The sequence below is a fragment of the Rhincodon typus genome, chromosome 27 (assembly GCF_021869965.1).
Source record: "Rhincodon typus isolate 14 chromosome 27, sRhiTyp1.1, whole genome shotgun sequence".
In the NCBI taxonomy this organism is placed as follows: domain Eukaryota; kingdom Metazoa; phylum Chordata; class Chondrichthyes; order Orectolobiformes; family Rhincodontidae; genus Rhincodon; species Rhincodon typus.
Window position 1 is genome coordinate 8027691 of NC_063358.1, and position 25000 is coordinate 8052690.

The 25000-nt window shown below is 40.3% G+C and overlaps 2 protein-coding genes across 4 annotated transcripts in view; both read left to right on the forward strand.

The window, feature by feature from the left end:
• The window catches only part of ppp1r8a (protein phosphatase 1, regulatory subunit 8a), a 54868-nt gene that overhangs the window by 24540 nt on the left and 5328 nt on the right, over window positions 1–25000 (forward strand). The window lies entirely within an intron of this gene.
• On the forward strand, window positions 4195–22492 carry stx12 (syntaxin 12). Of its 2 annotated transcripts, none has more exons than XM_048613031.1 (9): window positions 4195–4271; window positions 5187–5373; window positions 9058–9127; window positions 12189–12282; window positions 13191–13328; window positions 16184–16236; window positions 17761–17866; window positions 18361–18433; window positions 22362–22492. In XM_048613031.1, exons 2-9 carry the CDS (start codon window positions 5262–5264, stop codon window positions 22475–22477), a joined length of 762 nt encoding a protein of 253 aa, XP_048468988.1. In that variant the 5' UTR covers window positions 4195–4271; window positions 5187–5261; the 3' UTR covers window positions 22478–22492. The 2 variants fall into 2 exon arrangements, with proteins under 2 accessions (XP_048468988.1, XP_048468989.1); XM_048613032.1 differs by lacking the exon at window positions 4195–4271 and adding an exon at window positions 4562–4670.

The window sequence follows — 25000 nt, forward strand, 5'->3', positions numbered from 1 at the left end:
ATGCTGTCAGGCATACACTGGATTGGCTAGTTTGGCGCAAGTTGTGAATTGAGCAGAGTGATTTTTTTTTTTTAAATTTCAAATTACAAAGGAATATCAACTTGGATTGCTTGGATCCTAAGGTGGGTTTTGAATCAGGTGAGGATGCTATTTGGCCAGAGCAGGCCATTTAGTCTACCAAGCTGTGAAAGCCTTTTCTTTTTAATCAAGTTACTGTATTTTCTAGAACTGATCAACTAATGGAGTGAAGTTGACTTTGGGAAAAATGATTGGTTTGGAAGAGTATTGCAAGGTAAAGACTTATTCCAAGTTGAATGTAGGACATTGCCTCAATACAATCTGCTCTCTCCAGAGAGTTGAAAGAACATCACACTGAAGTCAGTGGACTGTTCCTGTATTTCAACATGTCATGCCGTGTGAACTGTTAGGTGAAAGTAGCTGCAGTTGTTTTATTTTCAAAGTTGTTAATGACCACATTCCTGGTCTCTGAATTCATCAGTAAATTGCAAGATCCTGTATTTATGAATACTTCACAAACAATGAAGGTAAAGATTTTTCTTCCTATATTTCCCTTCCTGAAAGTGACTTCTGCTTTATCGTTTTGATTTTAATATACAGCTGAGACCAGTTCTGTCCTCCCTTGATGTGTACATTTAACAGTAAACTTCATTAACTAATGATTTGGAATGAGAATTTAGATGGATTATCTCCTTATGAGCCCCTGTTTTCATTGAGATTGGCTAGTTTGGCACAGGTTGTGAATTGAACTGTGATTTTTTTTTTCTTAATTTCAAATTACGAAGGAATGCAAAAACATTGCAGTCAGGGAAATAAAGCAGACTGAGCATAAATCTGATGGATGTGCCCTGTCAGCAGCAAATTGTCAAACTATCACTTGCCTAATTAAATGGTAGTATGTCCTGTTCATGTTTACATTGAACTTTCACTTCCTATTCACAAGTGACTACATAAATATAATGCTGTAGAGAGTTATCAGCTGAATTTTTCATGTGGAAGTTCCATCTTTTAAAGGTATTATGGCGACACAACAGAATATCGTGCTGTCGGTTAGAGCAATTAATATTTGTTTTGAATTATCTATACAATTTTGGAATTGTAGCACTTGTGAATTCCAAGCATATAGCCGTTTGCTCATTGGTTTAAAAGTAGGAAAAGGGAATCTGTGACAATTTTACCATAGTGATGGGTTTATGGTGGCCACAGGGCATGGAATTGCGACTAGCTAAAATTGCTGTGGCAGAGTTCCAACACTGCCTAAAGTGGCTAAATGGCAGTCTCCTATATAATAACTGGGGCAGCATGGTGGTTCAGTGGTTAGCATTGCTGCCTCACACCACCAGGGAGCTGGGTTCAATTCTACCCTTGGGCTACTGTTTGCAGTTTGCACATTCTCCCCCTTCTCTTCATAGGTTTGCTTCCACAGTGCGGGTTAGGTGGATTGGCCATGTTAAATTGCCCATAATGCCCAGGGATTTACAGATGAGGTGAATTAGCCATGGGAAATGCAGGGTTACAGGGATAGGGTAGGGGGTTGGTCTGTGTGAGCTGCTCTTTGGAGGAGGGGTGTGGACTTGATGGGCTGAATGGCCTCCTTTCACACTGTAGGGATCCTATGATAACCATTCTAACTGAATCATTTGTTACTGTTTTGGTGGCCTTTCCGCTTTGTGTTATTCTGAAAAAATAATAGGTGGAACGGGAAACTAAACTCAACAATTGGAAATGAAGTCCACAAGAGGAGTAAATCTAGAGTAGACAACCAGGAGTCAATAGCCAGTGATAGTCTCCATCTCGGATTTCGAAAAGAAACTTCATTGCATCTTTCACAGTATTCACATTTTTACACTATTTTTACATACAAAAATTGGAACAATATGTTCAGTTCTGGTCTCCCTCCTATAGGAAGAATGTTCTGAAACTTGAAAGGGTTCAGAAAAGATTTAAAAGGATGTTGTCAGGGTTGGAGGGTTTGAGCTATAGGAAGAGGCTGAATAGACTGGGGCTATTTTCCCTGGAGGGTCGGAGGCTGAGAGGTGACCTTGTAGAATTTTATAAAATCATGAGGGGCATGAATAGGGTGAATAGTCGAGGTGTTTTCCCCAGGGTGGGGGAGTCCAGAACTAGAGGACATAGGTTTAAGGTGAGAGGGGAAAGATTCAAAATGGACCTAAGGGGCAACTTTTTCACACAGGGTGGTGCATGTATGGAATGAGATATGACAGGAAGTGGTGGAGGCTGGTACAAGAACAACATTTAAAAGGTATTTGGATGGGTCTATGAATAGAGGGGTCTAGAGGTATATGCCAAATGCTGGCAAATGGGACTAGATTAATTTAGGATATCTGTTTGGCATGGATGAGTTGGACCGAAGGGTCTGTTTCCGTGCTGTACAGCTCTGACTTTATGTAAGTGAAGCTGACGCTTCAGCAAATGGCCTATTTCATTTCACTATTTAATTACTAAACACAACCTTTGTGTGTGCATGAATGACTGTCTTGCAGCAAGAATTGTCTGGATTTTGTGGTCATTAGTGAAGCAAGGGCATGCCCTGCTGACCTTGAAGCAAGCTGCCTTCCAGGATCTTTCTTGCGTTTCCTGACGATTTCAATCCAATGCCTAGTCAGAGGATGTGTTGAGGTCCAATTAAGTCAGTGAACCAATCACGTTGAAATATTCTGGACAGCATCAAACCAGGAAGTTAAAATTACTTGACATTCTTTTTAAATTTTCAGATGGCAAAATATCTATTTAGATGGAAGCTAGACAGGAGTATTTTTCAAAAATTCTTAATTTGTAGTTCTTTTAATCGTTTAGAGAAATTTGACATTCCACAATTACCTTCTCGGAGCTAGAGAGTTTTGTGCAATTGCAGCAAGACTAAAGTGTAAAAGGAGAAGTTCTGGTTTACTCGGTTGATTTCTCATTGATTGCAATCTGGGTGATTCAGTCTGAAAATGTGGAATCAATGTCAGTGACTGAATTTAAATGTTATCCCAGACAAGCGCAATTCCAGATGTTGCTGTCAGTTACATTGGAGTATTGCCAATGAACGTAGACAGTTTCGTCATCATTAATATTGCAAAATATGGGACAGTAAATACTACATTTATCCTGAAAACTTTGAGATTCTTGGACAGCTGCGGTCAACAGTACGGCAACGTAATCATATGATGGGTCATGAATTCCTTTTTAAACGATTCATTTGCCATCTAATGCAGCAGCCACCATGTATACAAAATCTTATGAGCAGCAGTGAATGACAAGTTCTTCTAAGGATTATGGATAAAATGTTGACCAGAACATCTGTGCCCTGCAGATCTTTCCAAATGCAGTACTTTGGAACTTTCTTACAGGGATCTGTCTACCTATGGGATTATCTGTTGCTTGTTGCTTGTTGCTTTTTGCTTTAATCTGTTATGGCAGGGTTTCCAAACTGGGTTATAACTGCAGTGGAATCATAAGAAATTTTGGGTTGCAAGCTCAGGCAGAAATGGTGGCAGTGGAACTTTGACGGATGTCTGACAGCTGTGAGGCCCCATTTAATTTTTTTCAGTGGATGTGGCCTAATGGGCTGTTCTAACAACCCTCAGGTTTAGGTATTTGTTTATTTTTGTCGGAAGTCTGCTTACGCATCAACATACACTCTCTCTTGCTCTCTTTTCTTTAACCCTTTCACCCCCATTCCACCCCCATTCCACCCAATTCTGTGTACGACACCTGAAGCCGCCTCTCCTGCTTAACAACTCTAGTCACCTCCAAACTTTTGTTGTGAATCTCTCTCAATCTGAGGGATTAAAAATGGGGTCAGATTGGGAGAAGTTTGGTAAATGCTCATTTGAGGCACAGTGGCCTTGCATACCTCATTGGTTCATGTTCATTATCAGAATGGCTCATTGTTGCCACCCCATCTTGTTCTAGGTTTACCTTGAGCTCATCCATTTCGGTGATGCATGATCTGTTAGCATCAGATGTTAAGGTGGTGCTTTGGTTGACAATGCCAGAGCAGTTGGTGTTAATCACCTATCTGGGGACAGGTTATTTAGTTAGATGTTTGTTTGCATTTCAAAATCTAAAAGGGAGACAATCTGGAATTATTTGAGATGTTTTAATATGTATGATGTGTATACTGGGACTGTAACTTGTGTTTGATTTCAGTATGTCTGTATTCATTCCAGAGCATTAAGGTTCATCGCAGTAAGTGAATTGTCACTGAATGCACTGTCTTGGGTGGATTGTCTTCTATTATGAAGGTAATGTGACAATATTGCTGTCTGGAGATTTGCAATTCTGTCATCTTCCCGCTGATTTGAAAACAAGATGACAGATGTCTCTTGATTTTTAAAAAAAAAAAAAAAAAATTCACAATTTCAGTAAGGTGTGCATTGTTTTGGCCAAGGTAATGAGTGCGGTGGTCTGAATGGTCACCTCTTGCCCTAAGTTCTACATTATATCGTTTGCAACTCTACTTTTTAGATCGCAATTTTATGTTAGTACAGGCAGCAAATTTAAAAAAAAACAACTGTTTTGTTTTGAAGGTGAATGGGTTAGAGGTTCAACTACGTTGATATGACTTTGGTGAGACTGTAATGACGAATCCATGTACAGTTTTTGGTTACTTTACCCAAGGAAGAAGAGAATTACATTAAAAGGTGATGGTTCAGTTTTAATTCCTGGAAATGAGGAGAGACTGACTAGTTTAAACTAATGTTCTCTGTAGTTTTGAAGAATGAAACATATAAAATTCTTTGCGGTTTTATAGAGTATGTACTGAGAGGTTGATTTCCCAAGCTGGGAGTCAGGATTTCAGGTATTGGTCTCAGAATGAGTTAGAATTTAGGAGTGAAATGAGGAGAGATTTCTTTGGACACTTGTACGTTTTTAGAATTCTTGATTGTGAAGGCTTTGGATGTCCATTCGTTTTGAGAATATTCGAGACAGCTTGATAGATGTGTGGATATCAAGGAATATTTGGATAGTGCAGGTAGATGATAAGTCATCATATCAAATGGTTCAAGGACTGAATAGCCTTAGGCCTCTTTGTTATAGAGGTCTTCATTCCAGTAACACAGCTGTGCTTTATGTTCAACTAATTTTGTCTTAACCAGGACTTTGAACTTGAAATTTGTCTGTCATGCTCTAAATATTTCCCCTACTCTGATCCTCAGGTCTGCAGTAAGTACTGACGTTTCTGACACCTCACTGTTGCTTGCTGTGGGTTAGAACTGACCTTTTATGCAGCAATGTCTTACGGACGAATTGAGGACAATCGCTTCAACTACCACTCTCAACCTCGGGACTTCAATGCTCTCATTCAAACATGCAGTGCCAACATCCAGAAGATCTCTCAGAATAGTAAGTCGTAATTGCACAAATCTTGGGGAAAAATTAATCTGAAATTTTTCTTTTGAGCTAAAGAGACCTTGCTTGCATTAAGATTAGTTTACAACTCCAAATTAACTGGTTGGCACAAATCTATTACCAATTCAAGTTAATGAAATGTTTATATGTTTGCTTCCAGTGTTTTCATTTGTATACGCAGTGAAAACTCCCCATTCCTTGCACCTTGGGCAAGATCAATATGCAGCAGATCTGATTAATAAGCTATTTTAATAACATTTGAAAATGTAAATAGTTACATGTCAGTTAAAATGCAGGCACCTAGCATAATATATTGCTTTAATTGAGGTGCAATTTCAGTTATTCTCAGTGGGCATGTTTTGGTCTGAACTGAATTACAAACTGGAAGATTTGGTGACAGCCCCAACTTTTTTTGGAGAGAACATGCCTCTTAACATTTGGCTACATTTTGCCAAATGTTTCTGTGACTTGTCAGTAAATTATAGAATCATGTAGTACAGAAAGATGCCCTTCAGCCTATCATGTCTGCCAGCTGTTTGAAGAAGCCATTGACTGGTTCCACATCCATGCCACCTACCCATAATGCTGCAAATCTTTCCATGTTAGGTATGATAGTGTTTGCTAACACTGGAACTGCAGGGAAACTGGCTGTGAGCTCACTTGGAAACATGCTTGCAGTTGATTCCAGACCTTCTATCATTGTGCCATATGTGTACAGAACAGGTGTGCCATTGAAACAGGGTTCAGTGGCAGAAAAGACCACCAGGATTCATCCTGGGGAGTTGCCCCCTACCTGAACCATTCTCCTGCCAGTTTTCACCTACACCTCTCCCTCCATACCTCCTGTGGTTCTTTTCAGGGTCCAAATGATGATTCTCAGTTCCGGATCTACCCTACCTCCCCATCCCCATCCATCTTGATCCCGTTCACCACCTCCCTCCCTGCCCCACTTCCTCAGAGTTCTCTATAATTCACTTCACTTGGATATACAGGATGAAGATCATACAATTCGATTAGACAATAGTTGATCTTCATCTCAAATCTGCGCATGCGCCCTAACTGTGCATCTCTTCTACCCCCACCCCAATCGAAACCCTGCATGTGTGGAAAATAGGTGCACAATTGAAACACTTTTCTACACATCCCGTTTGTCAGCGCACACACTCAAGTGTCTCCTTCGAGCATACGTGCTCCTCAGTCAGCAAATGCGGTCTTTATGTATCAAAATCCCTTTATGAAATAAAAATTATTGGATAACTGAATTTCTTTGTACTACACGTATTGGTTGACTTTGGATTTTATTATCGCCTGATATTCTTTAAGATGTTACGAATTCAAATTAGCAGATAGCTACGTAGCTGCCTGTAAGTTTAAAGTCATACATTGTATTTTTCAACATAAGTCACTAAAAACTATGAACAAAATAATCTCGTTCTTATCCCAAAAGATTGTAATATTCTGTTCTGTGAATAAATGGTATCATTTGCACAAGAACCCATATTGGGCTGTGACAAGTGCAAGAGTTTTTAAGTTTTAAGTTGTGTTGAAGTCCCAGAAGTAGAACAAAGATATGCTAGGAAAATTTACTGAAGAAAATGGGAGCCAGAAGTGAAAAATAGGTTCTAACATTGTTAGTTCGTGAAAGTGTATTAAAATGAGAAGATTAAAATCCACTGTTTACTTTCTGATCCCAACACCTCAGTCTTGCAGTGTAGTTCGATTTGAGGTGCGTCACATTGAATTGTTTTTATTTCAAGTGTCAAATGAATGTGTGTGGATCTGTTGAGTCTAGGATCTTGGTGATGCCCATGTAACAGATTTGCTTTCAAATAAGAATGAAAGCAAACGACAGCCATCATCAATTAGGTATCACATTGTAGGTCCCCATTCTGCTTAGGGTCAGTGATCACATGCAGGGCAATTGCACTACATAGTTTACATTGTTGAACTGACCACTTTTACGTCTCTTAGAAAAGAGAAACAGTAATTGGAAGGGTTAGTATTGATATGGTCTGTTTAAGAAAATCTTTATCTCTCATCAGAGGTGGCTATCTGCCATATTTTAAAGGAGAGGACAAAATGTAGAGAAAAATGAATGCCTTAACTATGTAAATATGGTGCTCCCTTTCCATCAAAGAATGGTTTGAAACATACAGAAAACCTTAGAAATAGCTATATATTACAATAACACTTTAAAATAAAGTTAGTATGAAGTCCAGTGCACCCAAAACCTGCTTCATAATCATCTAATTTACATATTGTAAGACTAAAAATATTAAACTGTATGCAGCTGCACCTTAATACTATCACTGGTGCAGTTTCCTTTGTGGTATTTAGTTCGATAATTAATCCAAATAGAAGTATCCATTTAAACTTGCCTATACCAAAATAGCTTTAGCATCTCTTGATGGGAGATATTGTCGAACAAGTTGTCATTCTCTTCTCTACACCGTCCACCATCCTCCATCCCTTTCTAATCTATGTACGTGAGGATCTTGTCGAGTGATTCCCTGTGCAGACTGTCAGTCGTTTGGCAGAATGCCTCCTAACCAGAGCCGTTCAACTAGCACCAGGGCATTGCTTGACTGGTGGTTAGAAGGGCTCTGCCTGTGAGATCTTTCATACATGCCTGGACTCTCTGCGCCACTGCACGTTGCCCTCAAAGCGGCTGCGGAGGGAACAAGACTGTCACACACTTCGTCTGGGGAGAAATGCAAGCTTTGTCCAAACAACTCCGTGACGCGGGACTATGTGCTATACGGTCTGTTTCCCGGGACGCACAACAAATCAAATGTCAACTATGCCTGGAGGACCATCAATATGGTGAAAGACGCTCTTTAGTCTGCCTGAAACTTGCTGGTCTTCCAATTGAAAGTGTTGACCCAGACTGAGTGCAGACTGGCACATTCCAAGGTCCAGGGTTACTTGCTGAGGAATACACTAAAGCGTGGGGCAGCTGCCACCAAGGCATAGTGGGGAAAGACCACTGGGTAAGGTCCTTCTGCTAAAGCATAACGTGGGTCCATTCAATAACTGGACCCTGTTGATGCCTCAGCTGAAAGCCTAGAGGTTAATTGTAAATATAGAGAATGGTGCACGCCATTTTACATTGCGTTGATGTCCCAGAAGTAGAACTGATTTGCGAGGAAAGTTTACTGAAGAAAACGGAAGCCAGAAGGGAAAATAGGTTCTGAGTAAAGAGAGTATAGATCTGAACGGCATCATTAACTGTGTATGTACATAAAGATTTCCTTCTATGAATAAAATATATTTTTGCAACAAAATACACATGAATGAGCAAAAGGAGTTTTTAGTTTAGATGAAAAACATTGCTTTTTAATACCAAACCTTACTTGGTTCTGCTGCTCTCATGATAATGTTTTAAATAAACACTTTAAACCTGGAATTACATGTTGAATAAGTCAGGCACTGAGCAGAAACAGCATCTACAATACAAAACAACCTGTTGAAAAGACTATGTTTAAAGCCTTTGGCAACTTATTCATTTAATAATAAGCAGTTAATTAGATAAAAATCATATTGTTGTGTTATGCATAATTCAGCAGTGGTTATGCTGGATCAAAAATCTTAAATTTATTGCATTGGAGATTTCAATGTGTTAGAATTTTGTTGTAGTTATTTAAGAACAACATCAAAGTAATCATCTATTATTCACAGCTGCACAGATAACTACAATTGTGCAACAACTAGGAACGCAACAAGATACAAGTGAACTTCAGGATAGGCTGTAAGTATATAGGTATTTATGTGAGGTTATATCCAATTTATACCACACTTACTAAAATATTTGCGATTCAAAGTTAAACTAGACAACAGAGTGCCATTTTATAGTACATGCATGAGTATATTTAAGTTGGAAGCTTATCAATAATTCTGATTCAGATTTGAGGATTTTGTAAAGTAGATATTACACCAATGGCATTTTAAGTTAGAAGATTTGGCCAGAAGCAATCTCCTGAAGTATAAATTGCATAATTTAAAGGTGCTCTAAATATTAATTTTCAATGAGCTATAGTGTCTAGGTTTGAATTGACTAAGATTTAAGAAATTGCATGCTCAATCTTTGGGTGTTGAACAACTCTGTCTGTCTTTACTCAGCAATAGATATGTGATAGATTATGCCAATCCTGCTCTGGCCCCTGCCCACAACTGTTCTTCCAGTACATTGAAGATATCATTGGTGTTGTTTATCTATTTTGCTTCCAATTTCCACCTCGTTCTCTCCTTCACCTGATCCATCTCTGACTCCTTCCTTCCCTTCCTCGACATCTCTCTTTTTTTTCTTTTCTGGGGATAGGCTGGCCACCAATACCCACTACAAATTCGCCGACTCCCACAGTAGCCTTAACTATACATTCTCTCCGCCTGCTTCCTGTAGGACTGTATTCGGCTCTCCCTGTTTCTCTGTCTTTCACGTCTGTTCCAATGCTACCATCTTGGACAAGAGTCCCTTCAAATTGTCTACATTCTTCCTCAACCGAAGATTCACCCCCACTGTGGTTTGACAGCGCCCTCAGCTGTGTCCCACCCATCTCCTGCGCTTCAGCTCTCGCTCCCTATCACAAGTGTTAGGGTCCCGTTTATCCTCACCTACCACCCCACCAGCATCTACATTCAAAGGTTCATTGGCCGCCATTTCTGCCACATCCAGCGGGATGCCACCACCAAACACCTCCCCTCCCTTGTCAGCCTTCCGCTGGGACTGTTTACTCTACTGTCAACACCTCCCATACCTCCATGGCACCCTGGAAATTGCAGAAGGTGCAACACCATATTTACTTCCTCCGTAGGAGAAGCAGCGGTTTACCTGCACTTCATTCAATCTAGTCTCTTGTACACTGGGGAGACAAAATGCAGACTGGGTGACCACTTTGCAGAAAGTGGTCTGTCTGCAGAAATGACCCAGAGCTTCCACACACTTCAGTACACCACCGTGTTCCTTGGCCAGCATCTGTCTTGGGCTTCATTTTCAGCTTTGGAACTCTGCAACCTTCTGGACTCTATTGTGTTCAACAATTTGAGGGCTTGAGTACTTTCTCCCATGTCCTTACCCAACTTCCACTCACCAGGCCTTGTCATCACATGAGCTGCTACCGCAAACAACCTATTGTCAGCCAATAATAGTCCCCATAAGCAGGTATTCATTTTCCAAAACAATTCTTTAGCCATTCCTTTGTCTGCCCAACTATTCCGCTGATGCTCTCGGCTGTACTCCATTTCCACCTAATATTTACTCCTACCCGCTCTGGCCCTCCCCACCCCCACCCTATCTTCAGCATATATACCAAACTTTGCTTAGCTACAATCAGTTCTGAAGCAGGGTCGCTGTACCTGAAATGTTGAGTTTGATTTATTGTCACGTACTGAGGTACAGTGAAGTGTGTTTTGCGTGCTATAGAGGTTGTATCAAACAAAGGTAGCAGAGCATAGTGCAGAATAGTGTTACAGCCGCAGAGAAGGAGCGTAGAGAGAAGTCAACATTAACATTTTGAGAGGTCCATTCAAAAGTCTGACAACAGCGGGGAAGAAGGTGTTCTTGAATCTGTTTGTACGTGTATTCAAACTTTTTTTATATCTTCTGCCAGATGGAACTAGGGTGGGAGGGATCTTTGATTATGTTGGTTGCTTTCCCAAGACAGTGGGAAGTATAGATGGAGCCAATGAATGGAAGTCTGGTTTGTGTGATGGACTAGGCTGTGTTTACAACTCTAGATTCTTGTGGTCTTTGGAGGAGTAGTTGCCATACCATGCTGTCATGCATCCAGATAGGATACCTTTGGTGGTGCATCTATTAAAAATTGGGAAGTGTCTGTGTGGACATACTGAATTTCCTTTGCCTCTACTTCTTTAAGAGGCTTTGATGGGCTTTCTTGACAAGTCATGTCGACATGGGTGGTGAGGAAAGATTATTGGTGATCACCGTTCCTAAGAACTTGATGCTCTTGATCATCTCTACCTGAGCACCATTGTTGCAGACAGGGGCATGTCCTCCACTCTGCCTCCTGAAGCCAATGACCAGCTCCTTCGTTTTGCTGACGTTAACCTTGACTGTTGCCTTTACACCATGCTGCTAAGCACACGATCTCTTCCCTGTACTCTGTCTATTCATTGTTTGAGATCTGACCTACAATAATGGTAGCAAACCTGTAAATGGAGTTGGGTGGAATTTGGCCACACAGTCAACACCACCTTCACCAGAATCCTTAAACCAGTGCTCTGCAAGGCTATGTATTCAGCCACTTACCATGCTCCTTATACACTTTTGAATATGGATAGCAGAATTTTGGATGAGCTGTATTTTATGGAGAATGAAAATTAGAAAACCGGTGAAAAGAGCATTGGCGTAGTTGAGTCTGGAGTTTACAAGGGACTGGATGTGGGGTTTCGGCAGTAGATAGGGAGATGGGGAAGAGACAGGTAATATAATGGAGGGTGAAGGTCTTTTTGAGGGTATTGGTTCGGTAGTGGTGAAGAAGTGGGATGCTGAATCAATATCGCCATCCTTGTGACAAGTCATGTTAGAGGGGATAGAACAAAGGAACTAAGGGGAATGGTGTAGAGGAAAAAGTCAGGCTTTCAATATACTTGTGTTCATGAAGTTGTCCTTTTAAGAAAAATAAAGTATAAAAATAGTTTTCCAGCTGAGAACTTGTTTGTGGTTGAGTTTGCTTCAATCTATATCAGAGTTAGTCTGACTAGATTGCTTAGGTTTTAGAAAATTATCTATTTGGCATAAAATACATGAGTTTTTAACTTACATTTTATTTAAATGTTTTATCCTCTTTTAGGCAACAGCTGCAACACTATACAAATCAACTTGCCAAGGAAACCAATAAACACCTGAAGGAGCTTGGATCATTGCCTTTAGCATACAGTGAGCAGGTACATTTGGTTGCACAGGTGGCCTACCATGTGAGACCCCAATTGCAATCTAATCGGACAAAAAAAAAGATCGCCCTCGCTCATGTAGTCTTGTCATTCTAAAATGGAAGTGAGTTGCCATTTTAGTACAGCTCCCAGTTGATGCAAACAAGCTCAACTCAGCTTAGACCATCCTGTCATTTGACAGTTAATTGGAAATTAATAGCTTTCCCCTTTTATAGGGATGGGGAAATAAAATGCAGAAGTCATTCTGAGCTTGGAGTCAAATTTGTATTCAGAAATTCCAATGTACTATTCACCTGAACAGATTTGTTTCAGTACAAATTTTGATATTTTTGTATTGTTACATATGGTCTTCAATGTTTCACACATGATCTGAGGTAATACAATGTTTCTGGCTCTAGTCTCTACATTCAAAATCAGCATTGGCTCATTACCAAACTTTACAGCCCTTTTTCATACTAATTGGCTGCTCTATTATAGTGTCTGTGCGTTTGGATACAATTGTTGAGATGTGACCCAGCAGGTCTCTGGTAAATTTATCAAATAGGTACTCGTGGAGGCAGTCCCTGCATGTATAAGTTATCCAGCAAACTTGAGACGTTGTTGCGTAGCAGCAGCATATCCATCTTCATCTTTTTTTTTTCCTAAATAAAGTGTGGAATAGGAGTGAGCTAACAATATTTTAGGAAGTTGAAGGTATTTTGCCTCCCATCTAGAAGAGCATTTCTTCAACATATTCGTAGAAGAATCTACAAATGGAAGATTGAATGGAAGAATAGAACGGGTTTAAAATCATTAAATCCGTAACTTTGTTTTAGAGCATGCATTGTTGAGGGTTAAGCATGTAAAATATGTCATGCATTTTTGAAAATTTTGAAGTCTAAATGTTTCTTTATTAACTTCAGCGTCAGCAGCGAATCCAGAAGGAACGACTCATGAATGAATTTTCTGTAGCTCTGAACAACTTCCAGGCAGCACAGCGGAAAGCTGCAGAAAAAGAGAGAGAGTCTGTAGCAAGAGCAAGGGCAGCATCACGTGTCTCAGTAAGTAAAAGTAGTCCATAAATGCTAACTTAATCTAGTACATCGACAATCTCATTCTCTGCTCATGTAGATCACCCCTGCATGATGAAAACTGCTGGTCGTGGTTGTTTCATACCTGTTCTGCCCTAGTCCTTCTATGTGGTAGAATTTCCAGATTTGAAGGGTTCTCTCAAAGAAGCCTTGCTGAGTTGCTTAAATTTCTTGTATGTCAGTCCATGGTTACTGACTTAATTTCCTAAATGGTGACTAGGCTGATGTTGCTCTTGATCTCATTGCATTCGTCCCCTTTTTTTTATCCATTTGCACACCCAAAAACCTGCAGTATATTTTGTATTGAGGGAATTTGGGGTTCGTTGACTGGACTGGGCCAGAATTTATTGCCCAACAGCAATTGTCCTAAAAAGTAGTGGTGAGCTGCTACCTTTAACCACTGCAGTCCATGTGGTGCAGTTATTCCCACAGCAACTGCCTTATCTTCATACAGAAATATAATTCAAGGATATATAGGTTGTTGTGTGGAAGGGAGATTGTGGAATGCATGTCATCGAGACTTAATGGCAGAAGTCTACTCTCAGTTGAACGTGGACATTTTGATTGTCCACTGTGTATTTGGTAGGGTCACATACTTCAGATTTCCTTTTATTGAGGCATGACTCCCATCTCTTTGGAAAGCTTTCATGTGGCCCTGTGTCAGAGCTTAACATTCGGCTTAATTGTTAAGGATACCCTAGAGTGTGGATCTGCCAGGCCACGAAGTTGTAGGTTGTGTTGGAGTAGAATTCTGCAGAAGACCTAATTTGCCTCATGAATTCTTGACATCTATGAATTCATGAAATCTATACCACTTAGCATGGTGATACTATCGCACAACACCATGGAAGGTATCCTCAATGTGAAGACAGAACTTGTGTCCACAAGGGCCATGCAACAGTTATTTCTACCAATACTTTCATGGGCAGATGTATCTTCGGCAGACAATATGGTAAAACATGAGATCAACTGTTTTTCTGCCTTGGTTCCTTCACCACAGCTGTATTCTTTAGGACATGATCAGCTCAGTTTGTTTTGGTGCTGTCAAGTCATTTTTGGTGATGAACAATGAAGTCCTCCACCGAGAGTATATTCTGCACCATTGACCCCTTTCATACTTCTCCCACCTGGTGGTCAAGCTGGAAAAGTACTGATTTCACCACACTGCTGGGATGGCACATTTTTTATCTGAGGAGAGATTGAGTCAATTACTCTTTTGAGTTTAGAAGAATGAGAGGGGAGATAATTGTTTAAATTCTGCAAGGACTGGAAAGAGTTGATGCAGGGATGATGTCTTACTAGTCAGGGGTCCAATGCAAAAGGTCACAATCTCCAGGTAAACATTAGGCTATTTTGAACTTGGATGAAGAATTTTTTTTCACTTCGGGTGATGATCCTGTGGAATTCTCTACCTCGGAAGGCTGAGGAAGCCGTCACTAAATATTTTTAAGCGAGCAATAGATTTGTACAGGCTAAATGTGTCAAGGGGTATCGGAAGAGAGAGAGGAGCAACCATGGTCACATTGACTGGCAAAGAAGGTTTCATGAGCTGCCTTTTTCTATAATTCATCAGCTGAGGAGGGGCAGTACATGGTAATCAACGCGATGTTTCCTTGCCTACATTTGACCTGATACTTTTGAGACTTTGTGGGGTCTGGAGTCAATGTTGAGGGCCCTGGTGCACTTCACTCCTGACTACGTACCATGGTTCTGCCACCTCTGAAAACCAGGGATGATGATGGTGTTGGCTGGGATTTTGTAAGTATGCTTAGATGAATATGAATATGTCATGCTGTTGCTTGATTTTTGTCTGAGACAACCATACCAATTTTGGTGCTAGTCCCAGATGTTAGTAAGGTGGACTTTGCAATGTTGACAGAACTGAGTTTGCCATTGTAGTTTCTAGTACCTACATCAATGCCAGGTGGTCATTTCAGTTTTGAGACATACACCAGCTTCCTAGGCTATTTGAGGACAGTTGAGTCAACTCACATTGCTGTGGATCTAGAGTTGTATGTACGCTAGACCAGATTAGCACATCAAGTTTCTTTCTCTAACGGACACTTTACTTATTGACTGACCAACAATGATTTGAGGGTTTTCAGACTTTTTAATTCCATACTTTTCAAAATTCAGACTTCATCACCTTTGCATCCAGGTCCGCACAGCGTAATCAGTCTCTGGAGCCATTTTGAATCTAGCTTTAGTACAAGATTGGGTGAAATGGGAGATAGCAATGCTGTTTTTAAACAATCTTTTTAGAGGAGCAGCAGCAAGTTTGGTAAATGAGGTTCCAGTTTACATTTCTGTCTGTTTTATATCTGCAGAAAATAAGCAAATCTGGAGCAGCAGCTAAAAATAACTAGTCATGATGCACATCTGCACAATTTAATCGGGATCCCAATGTCAGTTATCTGTAGCTTATGTTCTGAAATCTTTGTTTTTTATTTCAAGTGGTACATTGTAAATATGACTAGTATTTTTGATGTGTTGTTTAGCTGGTTGTAGGATCTCAGTCTTTGAACAAGTAACAATTTGGGTTGCAAACTAGAATGTGTAATATGGTGGAAAAACATATACTTCTTGCCAGGCAAATTTTGATTACGAGTTGTCTGTTAGTGCAGTCTCCAGCTCATTTGCTTACTGGCAAAAGTGAGACACTGCATCAAGATGCTGAGCTGTTGTGATTTGAAGTAGGAACCAGGACAATTCTAGTCAAGCTCTGAATATGTTTCTTTCTCTCTCCTTTCCTTTCTGCCGCAACCTCCTCAAATACTGAAGATGGTAGTGCAACAGTTTTGTTATTAAAATGTTTCTATTTCCAGAGTGGTTTCAGTGATGATGAGGTCAAGGAGGAACCACTTGTATCATTCGAAAGGTACTGTGATTAAAAACTTAAAAATATATTATCATCATTTTGGGAATTTGGATTTTAAAGCAGAGATAAGTGGGTTTGGTGTTTTAGTCCTGTGATGGTATCTTTCTTTCTAAAGAAGTCAGTCATTTTTGAACAGTATTGGAATGTCTTTTCCAAGAATGAATGTGACTTAAACTAATTGGTTTGATTAACTGCCTGGGATGTTAGTTGATGAAATTGTTTTTAAAAAATTGAACTTCTGTGATATGTAGAAAGACTGGTTTGAGGCCACAATTAGGTTTAGTTCTGAAGAACAGTTTAATACCAGCAAGAGTTTAATTTGTGGCCGGCCAGACTAATGGAGCTAGAAAGAAGTCTTAAAGCTGTTTTAGCAGTTTAAGTAGACAGGGCTTTTCAGTTCACATGGAAAAGCAAGTGAGGTAGCTTGTATCTGTGTACCTATAGGAGAGACAGTAACCGAGAATCAGTTTGGTGAATGTATGAAAGGGTTGTAACCTAATCAGTGGAGTAAGAATTTAAGAAGTTGAAATAGGACTAATACTTAATGGATTGAGTGACTGTGATGGGCATAGCTGAGAAAGGAGTTTATGATCTTTCTAAATTGCCTTTTCATATAGTTTTTGTTATAAACCAATTTTTTTTGTTAAAAGGACATTAGTGACTTCATTTGAATATGTTCAGTGATTGACTGCAGTAACAAATCTGCAAAAATGAAATTTGATAGATCAAGTAGATTTCAAGTTGGTTTTTGACCTGTTCAAGCAGTAAACAAGATCATAACAGTACCAAATGTGGTTGTCAGAAAAACTCCTTAGAACATTCTTGATGGGAGCTTGTTGCTGAAATAGGAATAGTTTGCTTTTTCTCTTCTGGAATTCAGTTATAAACCTATTTGGGTGAATTTTTTTAGTTCATCCATGGGCATGTTGCCATCATTTATTGCCTCACCATAAATGCCCATTGAGCAATTGAGTCAACCATATTCCTGAGAGTCTGGAGTGATGTGTAGGCTAGACTGGGTAAGGACGGCAGATTTCCTTCCCTAAAAGACATGTTTTAATCCCCAACAGTTGACAGTGGTTTCATCTTCATCATTAGATTCTAATTACAGATTTTTATTCCCATTCCACCATTTGCCATGGCAGAGTTTGAACCAAAAGTCCCAGAATGTTATCTGGCTCTCTGGATTCCTAATCTTAGTGGAATTATTGTTAGACACTGCCTCCCATTGGGTAAAGGTTACCCCTGTCCAACTGTGGGTTTAGTACACTAACATACTTATGGCCATCTCAATCAAAATTTTAATTAAGTAGATGCTGTGACTCAAGGTTGGAAAAGTACCTGATGTTTGGAATTAGATTCACACATTTGTTAGATTTTGAGGTATGAATCGAAAATTGGGGTAAAATATTGGGAACTTCAAATGCCCTTGTTCTGTAGCACTGATATCCTTCTGGTAAACACACATTTGTCACAGAAGCATATTTTAAAACTTATGCTAAATTAACGATTTTATTTTCTTAGTAATGAAGACTGGAGTCAGACACAAGCTCAATCTCAAGAGGTTGCAATAACTGAAGAAGATCTGGAACTCATCAAGGAACGAGAGACAGCAATCCGACAACTTGAGGTTTGGTTTTAATTTGTCCATTCAAACATATATAAGTAATAAGTCTTTGACGTTTGTGGGATATAAGGGGACCACAAGTTGACCGACGCAAGTTCTGTTAATTATCAGTTTGCAAATTGTCATAAATTTTGGTATTCTTACATTTGAATCACTGCAATTCTACTTTGAAAATGTATTTCTGTGTAGCCCCTGGGTGTGGAAGGCAGAGATAGCTAAGAGAATTAGTTTGTTGCTTCAATAACGTCACCACGTCTTATTTGAGCTAGTGTCTCTTATGTTTCTCCCACCTCATGCATTATATGTGCCCAATGTGTTTGATACTTCGTACACAACATGCTCACCAACACTAGAAATGGCCCCTATAGGGTGAATGAGCACTGGAACAATTTAAGTTGTACCTGTTATAAGGTGTTGACGTCTGTTGTATATTGTGTAGACTTTCATCTTGATTTAATGTAAGCAGAATGTTCAAACTACTTTATTCTCTTTTCCAGGCTAACATCTTGGATGTCAACCAGATTTTTAAAGACTTGGCAATGATGATCCATGATCAAGGAGACATGATTGGTAAATTATTACTCTTAAATGCTTCCCTTTTGTATGACCTTTACGTTCATCAGGTTGAAAATCATGATGCTGGAAATTGTAATTCCCCTATTTCAGCATCATGGACCCAGGCCAGCTGTAGCACTCTTGGATACAATTCATTACAGCACAGGAACAGGCCGTTCTGCCACCAAGCCTGTGGCAATTCCTAATCTTATTTAGACCGCTACTTATTGCCCATGCCCAATTTTCTATCCCTGTGCCTCCCATTCATGTCTATCAAGATGTGCCTTAAACATTGCTTCCACCATTTCCACTAGTATGCATTCCAGGCACCCACCACCCTCTGAAACATTTTTTCCTCCACTTCTCCCTTAAACTTTCCCTCTCTCACCTTGAACCAGTGCCCTCTTTTATAGTTAATCTTTACCACTCCTCTTGGAAAAAGCCTCTGACTATGTACCTTATCCATTCCTCATAATTTTGTAGACTTCTTTCAGGTTACCCCTCAGCCTCCATCTTTCCAGTGAAAACGATCTGAGTTTACCAAACCTCTCCTTGTAATGAAAACCTTTCAAACCAGGCAACACCCTGGTAAACCTTCTGTGCACCCACTTCAAAACATCCACATTGTTCTGGTAGTGTGGCAACCAGAACTGCCCACAATATTCCATATTTGGCCTAACTAAAGTTTTTAAGCTGTAACAAAACTTGCCAACTTTTATATTCTTTGCCCCAGCTGATGAAGTACGCTGTACACCTTCTTGCCCACCTTATCTACCTGTGTTGCCACTTTCAGGGATTTGTGGACCTGTACACCCAGATCCCTCTGACAATGCTCCTAAAGGTTCTGCCACTTATTGTATAATTCGCACCTGAATTTGATCTTCCAAAATGTATCTTCCTGCATTTGTCCAGATTAAACTCCATCTGTCATTTCTGTGCCCAAATCTGCAATCTATCGCTATCCCATTGTATCCTTTGACTATCCTCCACACTATCTGCAACTCTGCCAGTTTTGGTGTTGTCTGCAAAATTACTAATCAGACCATCTACATTTTTCGTCCAGGTCACTTATCCTCTAGCCAGCTCACCCAGATCCCATGAGACTACCTTCTCTACCAGCCTGCCATGAGGTACCTTATCAAATGCCTTAAAGTCCATGCAGACAACATCTACTGCCCTTCCCTCATCAATCATTCTTGTGACCTCCTGAGACAACTCAGTCAAATTAGTGAGACATGTCCTCCCCAGCACAAACCCATGCTGCCTATCGCTAACCAGTCTATTTGCTTCCAAATGTGAATAAATCCTGTCTCTCTATCTTCAACTTCCCCACTACTGACATCAGGTTCACTGGCCTGTAATCACCTGGTTTATCTGTTGCCCTTCTTAAACAAAGGAACAATGCTAGCCATTCTCCAGTCCTCTGGAACCTTGCCCGAGGCCAAAGAGGATGCAAAGATATCTGTTAAGGCCCCAGCTGTTTCCTTCCTTGCTTCTCACAATATCCAGGGATAGATCCCCAGAAAACTTGTCTACCTTAATGTATTTCAAGACACCCAACATTTCCTCCATTTTTTTGACCTCCCCGAGAGTATTCACCTACCTTTTTACTAACCTCAATATCCCTCACATGCCATTCCATCGATGAATACCAATGTAAAGTACTCAGTAAGGATCTCCCCCATTTCCTCCAGCTCCACACACAGCCTCCCTCCTTTTATCCTTGAGTGGACCTACTCTTTCCTTAGCTACCCTCTTGCTCCTAATATATGTATAAGATGCCTTGGGTGTCTCCTTTTGCCCTGCTGGCTTAAGGACATTTCATAGCCCCTTTTAGCCCTCCTAACCCCCTGCTTGAGCTCCTTCGTACTTTGTGTATTCTTCAAGGACTTTGCCTGTTTTTAGTTGCCTAGACATTAGATATATCTTTTTTTTTTTGACTGAGCCGATAATTTCCCTGTCATTCAAGGTTTCTAAGACCTGCCATTCCTGTCCTTCATTTTCACAGGAATGTGCCTGCCCTGCACTCAAATCAACTGGTGTTTAAAAGACTCCCATATGTCAGATATGGACTTGCCCTCAAACAGCCACTCCCAATCCATATTCTCCAATTCTTATTATTCGGTTATAATTGGGATCCCCCCAATTTAACACCTTCATCCAAGGTCCATTCTTGTCCTTATCCATAAGTATCAAAAAAGTTATGGAATTACAGTCATTATTCCCAAAATGCTTCCCTACTGAAACTTTGATCACCTGGCTGGGCTCATTTCCCAATACCAAGTCCTATATGGACCCCCTCCCTGGTTGGACTGTCCACATACTGTTTCAAAAACTCTCTTGACACACCTAACAAACTGCTCCCCATTCAAACCCCCTGGCACTAAGGGAGTCCCAGTCAATATGGGAGAAGTTAAAATCACCCAGCACAACAACCCTGTCACTTTCACATCTTTTCAGAATCTGACTGCCTATCTCTTCCTCTGTCTCCTGCTGGGAGCTGGGAAGGTCTTTAGTCCCAGCATCATGATTACACCTTCCTATTCCTGAGTTCTACCCAATATGCCTTGCTGCAAGATCCCTCCAGGGTGTCCTCCCTCAACACCGTTGTGATACACTCCCTAACCAGTAATGCAACTTCTCCACCTCTTCTGTTTCCTCCTCTACCTCGTTTAAAACGTCATTTTCCCGGAACATTAAGCTACTAATTCTGTCCCTCCTTTCAACAATGTCTCTGTGATAGCAACATCGTCATTGCATACATTAATCCAGGCTCTAAGTTCACCCGTCTTACCTGTTATACTTCTTGCTTTGAAGCAAATACAGACTAAAGCATTTTAGTTCTGCAGAACAGAATGTGGTTGGCCCAAATCTGAGAAAATAACCTCTTCTACACGAGTATAATTTTCAAAAATTCCCACAGCAGCCCTCCAAGTTTTGAATGCAATTGCCAATTTTTTGTTTTTAAAAAGGCATTATACAAGCCCCTTTCTTAACCTTATGATATCCCAAACAATTAAAAAGTGCTTTTACTTTAAAAGCACAGTACTATAGTTGCTGAAGATCTGAAATAAAGCGTAGTAGGTTTAGCAGCATCTGTGGTGAAAGAAACAGTTAATGTTTAGAATCTAGTTTAATTCTCCTTTTGAACTGGAGGGGGCTAGAAATGTTTTTTTGTGATTTTTGTGCAATGGAGATGGAGTAGCAAATGAAATATGAGAAAGATGCCTCAGAGCAAAAGAGAAAGGGGTGTTTTTTTTTGTGTAGACATTGCTGTAATTAAACTGAGAACTCATTAACACAAGGCACTATATCATTTTAAGTTTTTAGGAAAGGTCTGGCCTGGCCTGACAACTTGGGCAGGGTGAGGTGATTTATTTTTTTGTCTGCGTACAATTCTGTTTACGTTCTGTCGATGTCATTTTAAACAACTACAAGCTCCTTGGTTTCCAGTCTGCATCTTAAAATGATGGTGGTGTAGTTGTCCCTAAGAGCTAGTAAACAGTCATTAAAGGGAAGATTTTGTAAAAGAACTATTTATCAAGAGACATCAGGAAAGAAGTAGGAAGCTGGCCTACTGTTAAAGGATCAAAGTTGAAGTAAGCAAGGACATTAAGCTAATTGGCTTCCTTTTGAGCCATGTGTCTGTGACTGTTCTTGTACACAGCCCTACCTCAGTCATTTTACTAATTGATGAAAGTCTGGTTATTTGTATTTATCAAATCTAACTGACTGCTTTGGCGTTCTTGTCTGTGGCTGCAGTCACAGTCCACCATCAGGTGTTAATCCTTTTTGACTGTCTCCAACCTCAAATAGATCTGCCACCTCTCCACTGTTAAAGATGCCTCTGTGAAACTGTTACTTATTTTATATCAAACACTTTCTCTTTGTTTGCATTCAAGGTTAAAGGCTTTCTTTAACAGTACTATCCTACTTCTTGCAGATAGCATAGAAGCAAATGTGGAGAGTGCAGAAGTACACGTTGAACAAGGAACCCACCAGTTGCAGAGGGCAGCTTATTATCAGGTAGGATTGCACACTCTAATTTGCTTTAAATAGCAATTTTCCCAACCATTACATCCTCAAACCATTTGCTTCTGTTCTTGAGTTTTTAGAATCCTAATTTTGTTGCATAAGGGGCTGCTTGGCCCCTCATTTATGCCAACACTGCTAGAACAGTTCAAAGCTAATCACATTGCTCCACCTTTTCCCTATTTTCCTCCTTTTTAAAAAATTTTTTCAGTTTTTATTTAATGAGTTCAGTATTTTCAGCCTGTCATTGTTCTATATTCCAATGTGTGCAGGCCTAATTTACTCAACCTCTCCCCATAAGATGGTACCTCCATACCTGGTATCGGCCCAGTGAACCTTCTCTGAACTGCTTCCAATGCTTATTATACCTTTCTTTACATAAAGGGCCCAAAATCATATTCCAGCTGTGGTCTGACTGGTGCCTTTTATATAGTTTTTAGCAAAACCTCCTTACTTTTGTACTTCATTCCCCTTGAAGTAAAGGCTACCATTCCATTTATCTTCCTTATTACTCATTGAACTTGGATGCATGCTTTGCTGTGATTCGTGGACGAGCACTCCCAAATCCCTCTTGCGCAGCTTTCTGCAGTTTTTCAGCTTTTCTCCATTTAAGTAATATTCACTTCACTATTCTTCCTCAAATGCATAGCCTCCCATTTCCCCGCAATATGTTTCATTTGATAAATTTTTGTCCTCTCATTTAACCTTACTTTGCGTACTTTGTCATCCTTACCACTTGCCTTCCCTCCCATCTTTGTGTGTCATCAGCAAACTGGGTCATAGTACGTTCACTTTACTCATCTAAATTATTAACATGTAAATAACTGTGGCCCCAGCACGGATTTGATTGCATGTCAGTATTTCTTCCAATTAACCATTCTTAGTGTTGACAACTTTCTGGTTATTCAGCTGTCGAAAAACGTAGCCCAATCCTGCCCCTTCCAAAATTTAGAGATATGAAGTTATTTGCAGTCATTAGAAATTGTGGCTGATTTCCATGTCTGTAATCTAATTGCAACGACTGACTGACTGTCACACAGGCTGTAACAAGCTAAATCTAAACAGATTGAGCATTGAATCTGTAAACTTTTTGTTTTCAGATTTACCTTGAGTAGAAGTATTTTTAAACCCAAATTTGGGAAATTCCTTAAGTTTAAAACAAACAAACAGATTTATGAATTAAAGACAAAATACTAGGAACATTCAGTAGGTCAGGCAGCGTCTGACTTTTATTTATTGTCATATGTACTGAAATACAGTGAAAAGCTTTGTTTATAAGTGGTACAGGCAGATCCCAGTAAAAGCAAAGGATGTACAGATCAAAAAGACTTAAAGGCATACAAGTTACATTGCACAGGGCGTGTGCTGGTGAGATCAACGTTAGCAAGATCAGCATTATTTGAGGCTAAAGTGTGTGAAGAGTCCATTCATTAGTCTGATAACGGCTAGGAAGAAGCTGCTCCTTAACCTGTGTGCGTGTTCAGGCTTCTGTATCTCCTGCCTGATGGAAGAGGTTGTAGGAGATCATTACCAGGGTGCAATAGGTCTTTGGCCGTCTTTCCGCGGCAGTGAGCTGTGTAAGTAGAGTCTGTGGATGGAAGGTTGGCTTCCATGATGGTCTGGGCTGTACATGCCGTCTTCTTACGGTCCTGAGCAGAGCAGTTGCCAAACCAGGCCAATATGCACTTTCCTGCACCTCTGCTGCTTGGTCTGCTGTGTTCATCCAGCTCTGCACCTTGTTATCTCATTGTGCAGCATGCTTTCAATGGTGCATCTGTAGAAGTTGATGAGAGACCTTATGGACATGCCAAATTTCCTGAGCTACCTGAGGAAGAAGAGGCATTGTTGTGCCGCCTTGACTGTCACATCTACATGGGAAATTTCAGGACAGGTCCTTGGTTATCGTCACTGAGAAACTTGATGCTCTTCACCCTCTCAACCTCAGTCCCATTGATGTAGATGGGGGTGTGTGCTCCTCCTTTATCAAGTCAATGATCAGTTCTTTAGTTTTGCCGGCATTGAGAGACAGATTGTTTTCATTGCACCATGTTGCCAAACCCTCTCTCTACCTTCTGTAGTTTGACTCATTGTTGTTAGATATCTGTCCCACTAGGGTGGTGTTGTGGGGGGGGGGAGGGGGTTTCAGTGTTGTTATTGTGGAGGAGGTGCAGTTACCTATCCTCCCTGTGGCCCATAGGTCAGAAAGCTGAGGATCCAGTTGCAGAGGGTAGCGCCAACACCAAGTTCACGGAGTTTTGAGATCGGTCTTGGTGGGGGGGGAAACCAGCTAATTTTTTAAGATTGATGGCCTACTGAAACATTTGTTTGTTACTTTGTCACCTCTAGGCTTGACTATTGCAATGCTCTTCTTGCTGGCCTTCCACATTCCACCTGTTTAAACCTGCAATCACCAAAAACCTGACAGTTATCAGTCAGTGATCATGTAACTGGTACATTCTCCATGGCAACACTTCTTCTAAGTCCACTTACCAACTAATCAACACACTCTTTCATACAGCATAAGCAAGTTGCTCTATCTTTTACTTTGGT

What these genes read in the sequence shown, in the direction of transcription:
- stx12 (XM_048613031.1), top strand. Translation starts at nt 5,262, where the DNA reads ATGTCTTACGGACGAATTGAGGACAATCGCTTCAACTACCACTCTCAA. An exon ending in AGTGAACTTCAGGATAGGCT is followed by an intron (nt 9,128 to 12,188) that starts GTAAGTATATAG and finishes ATCCTCTTTTAG; the next exon opens with GCAACAGCTGCAACACTATA. An exon ending in CTTTAGCATACAGTGAGCAG is followed by an intron (nt 12,283 to 13,190) that starts GTACATTTGGTT and finishes TATTAACTTCAG; the next exon opens with CGTCAGCAGCGAATCCAGAA.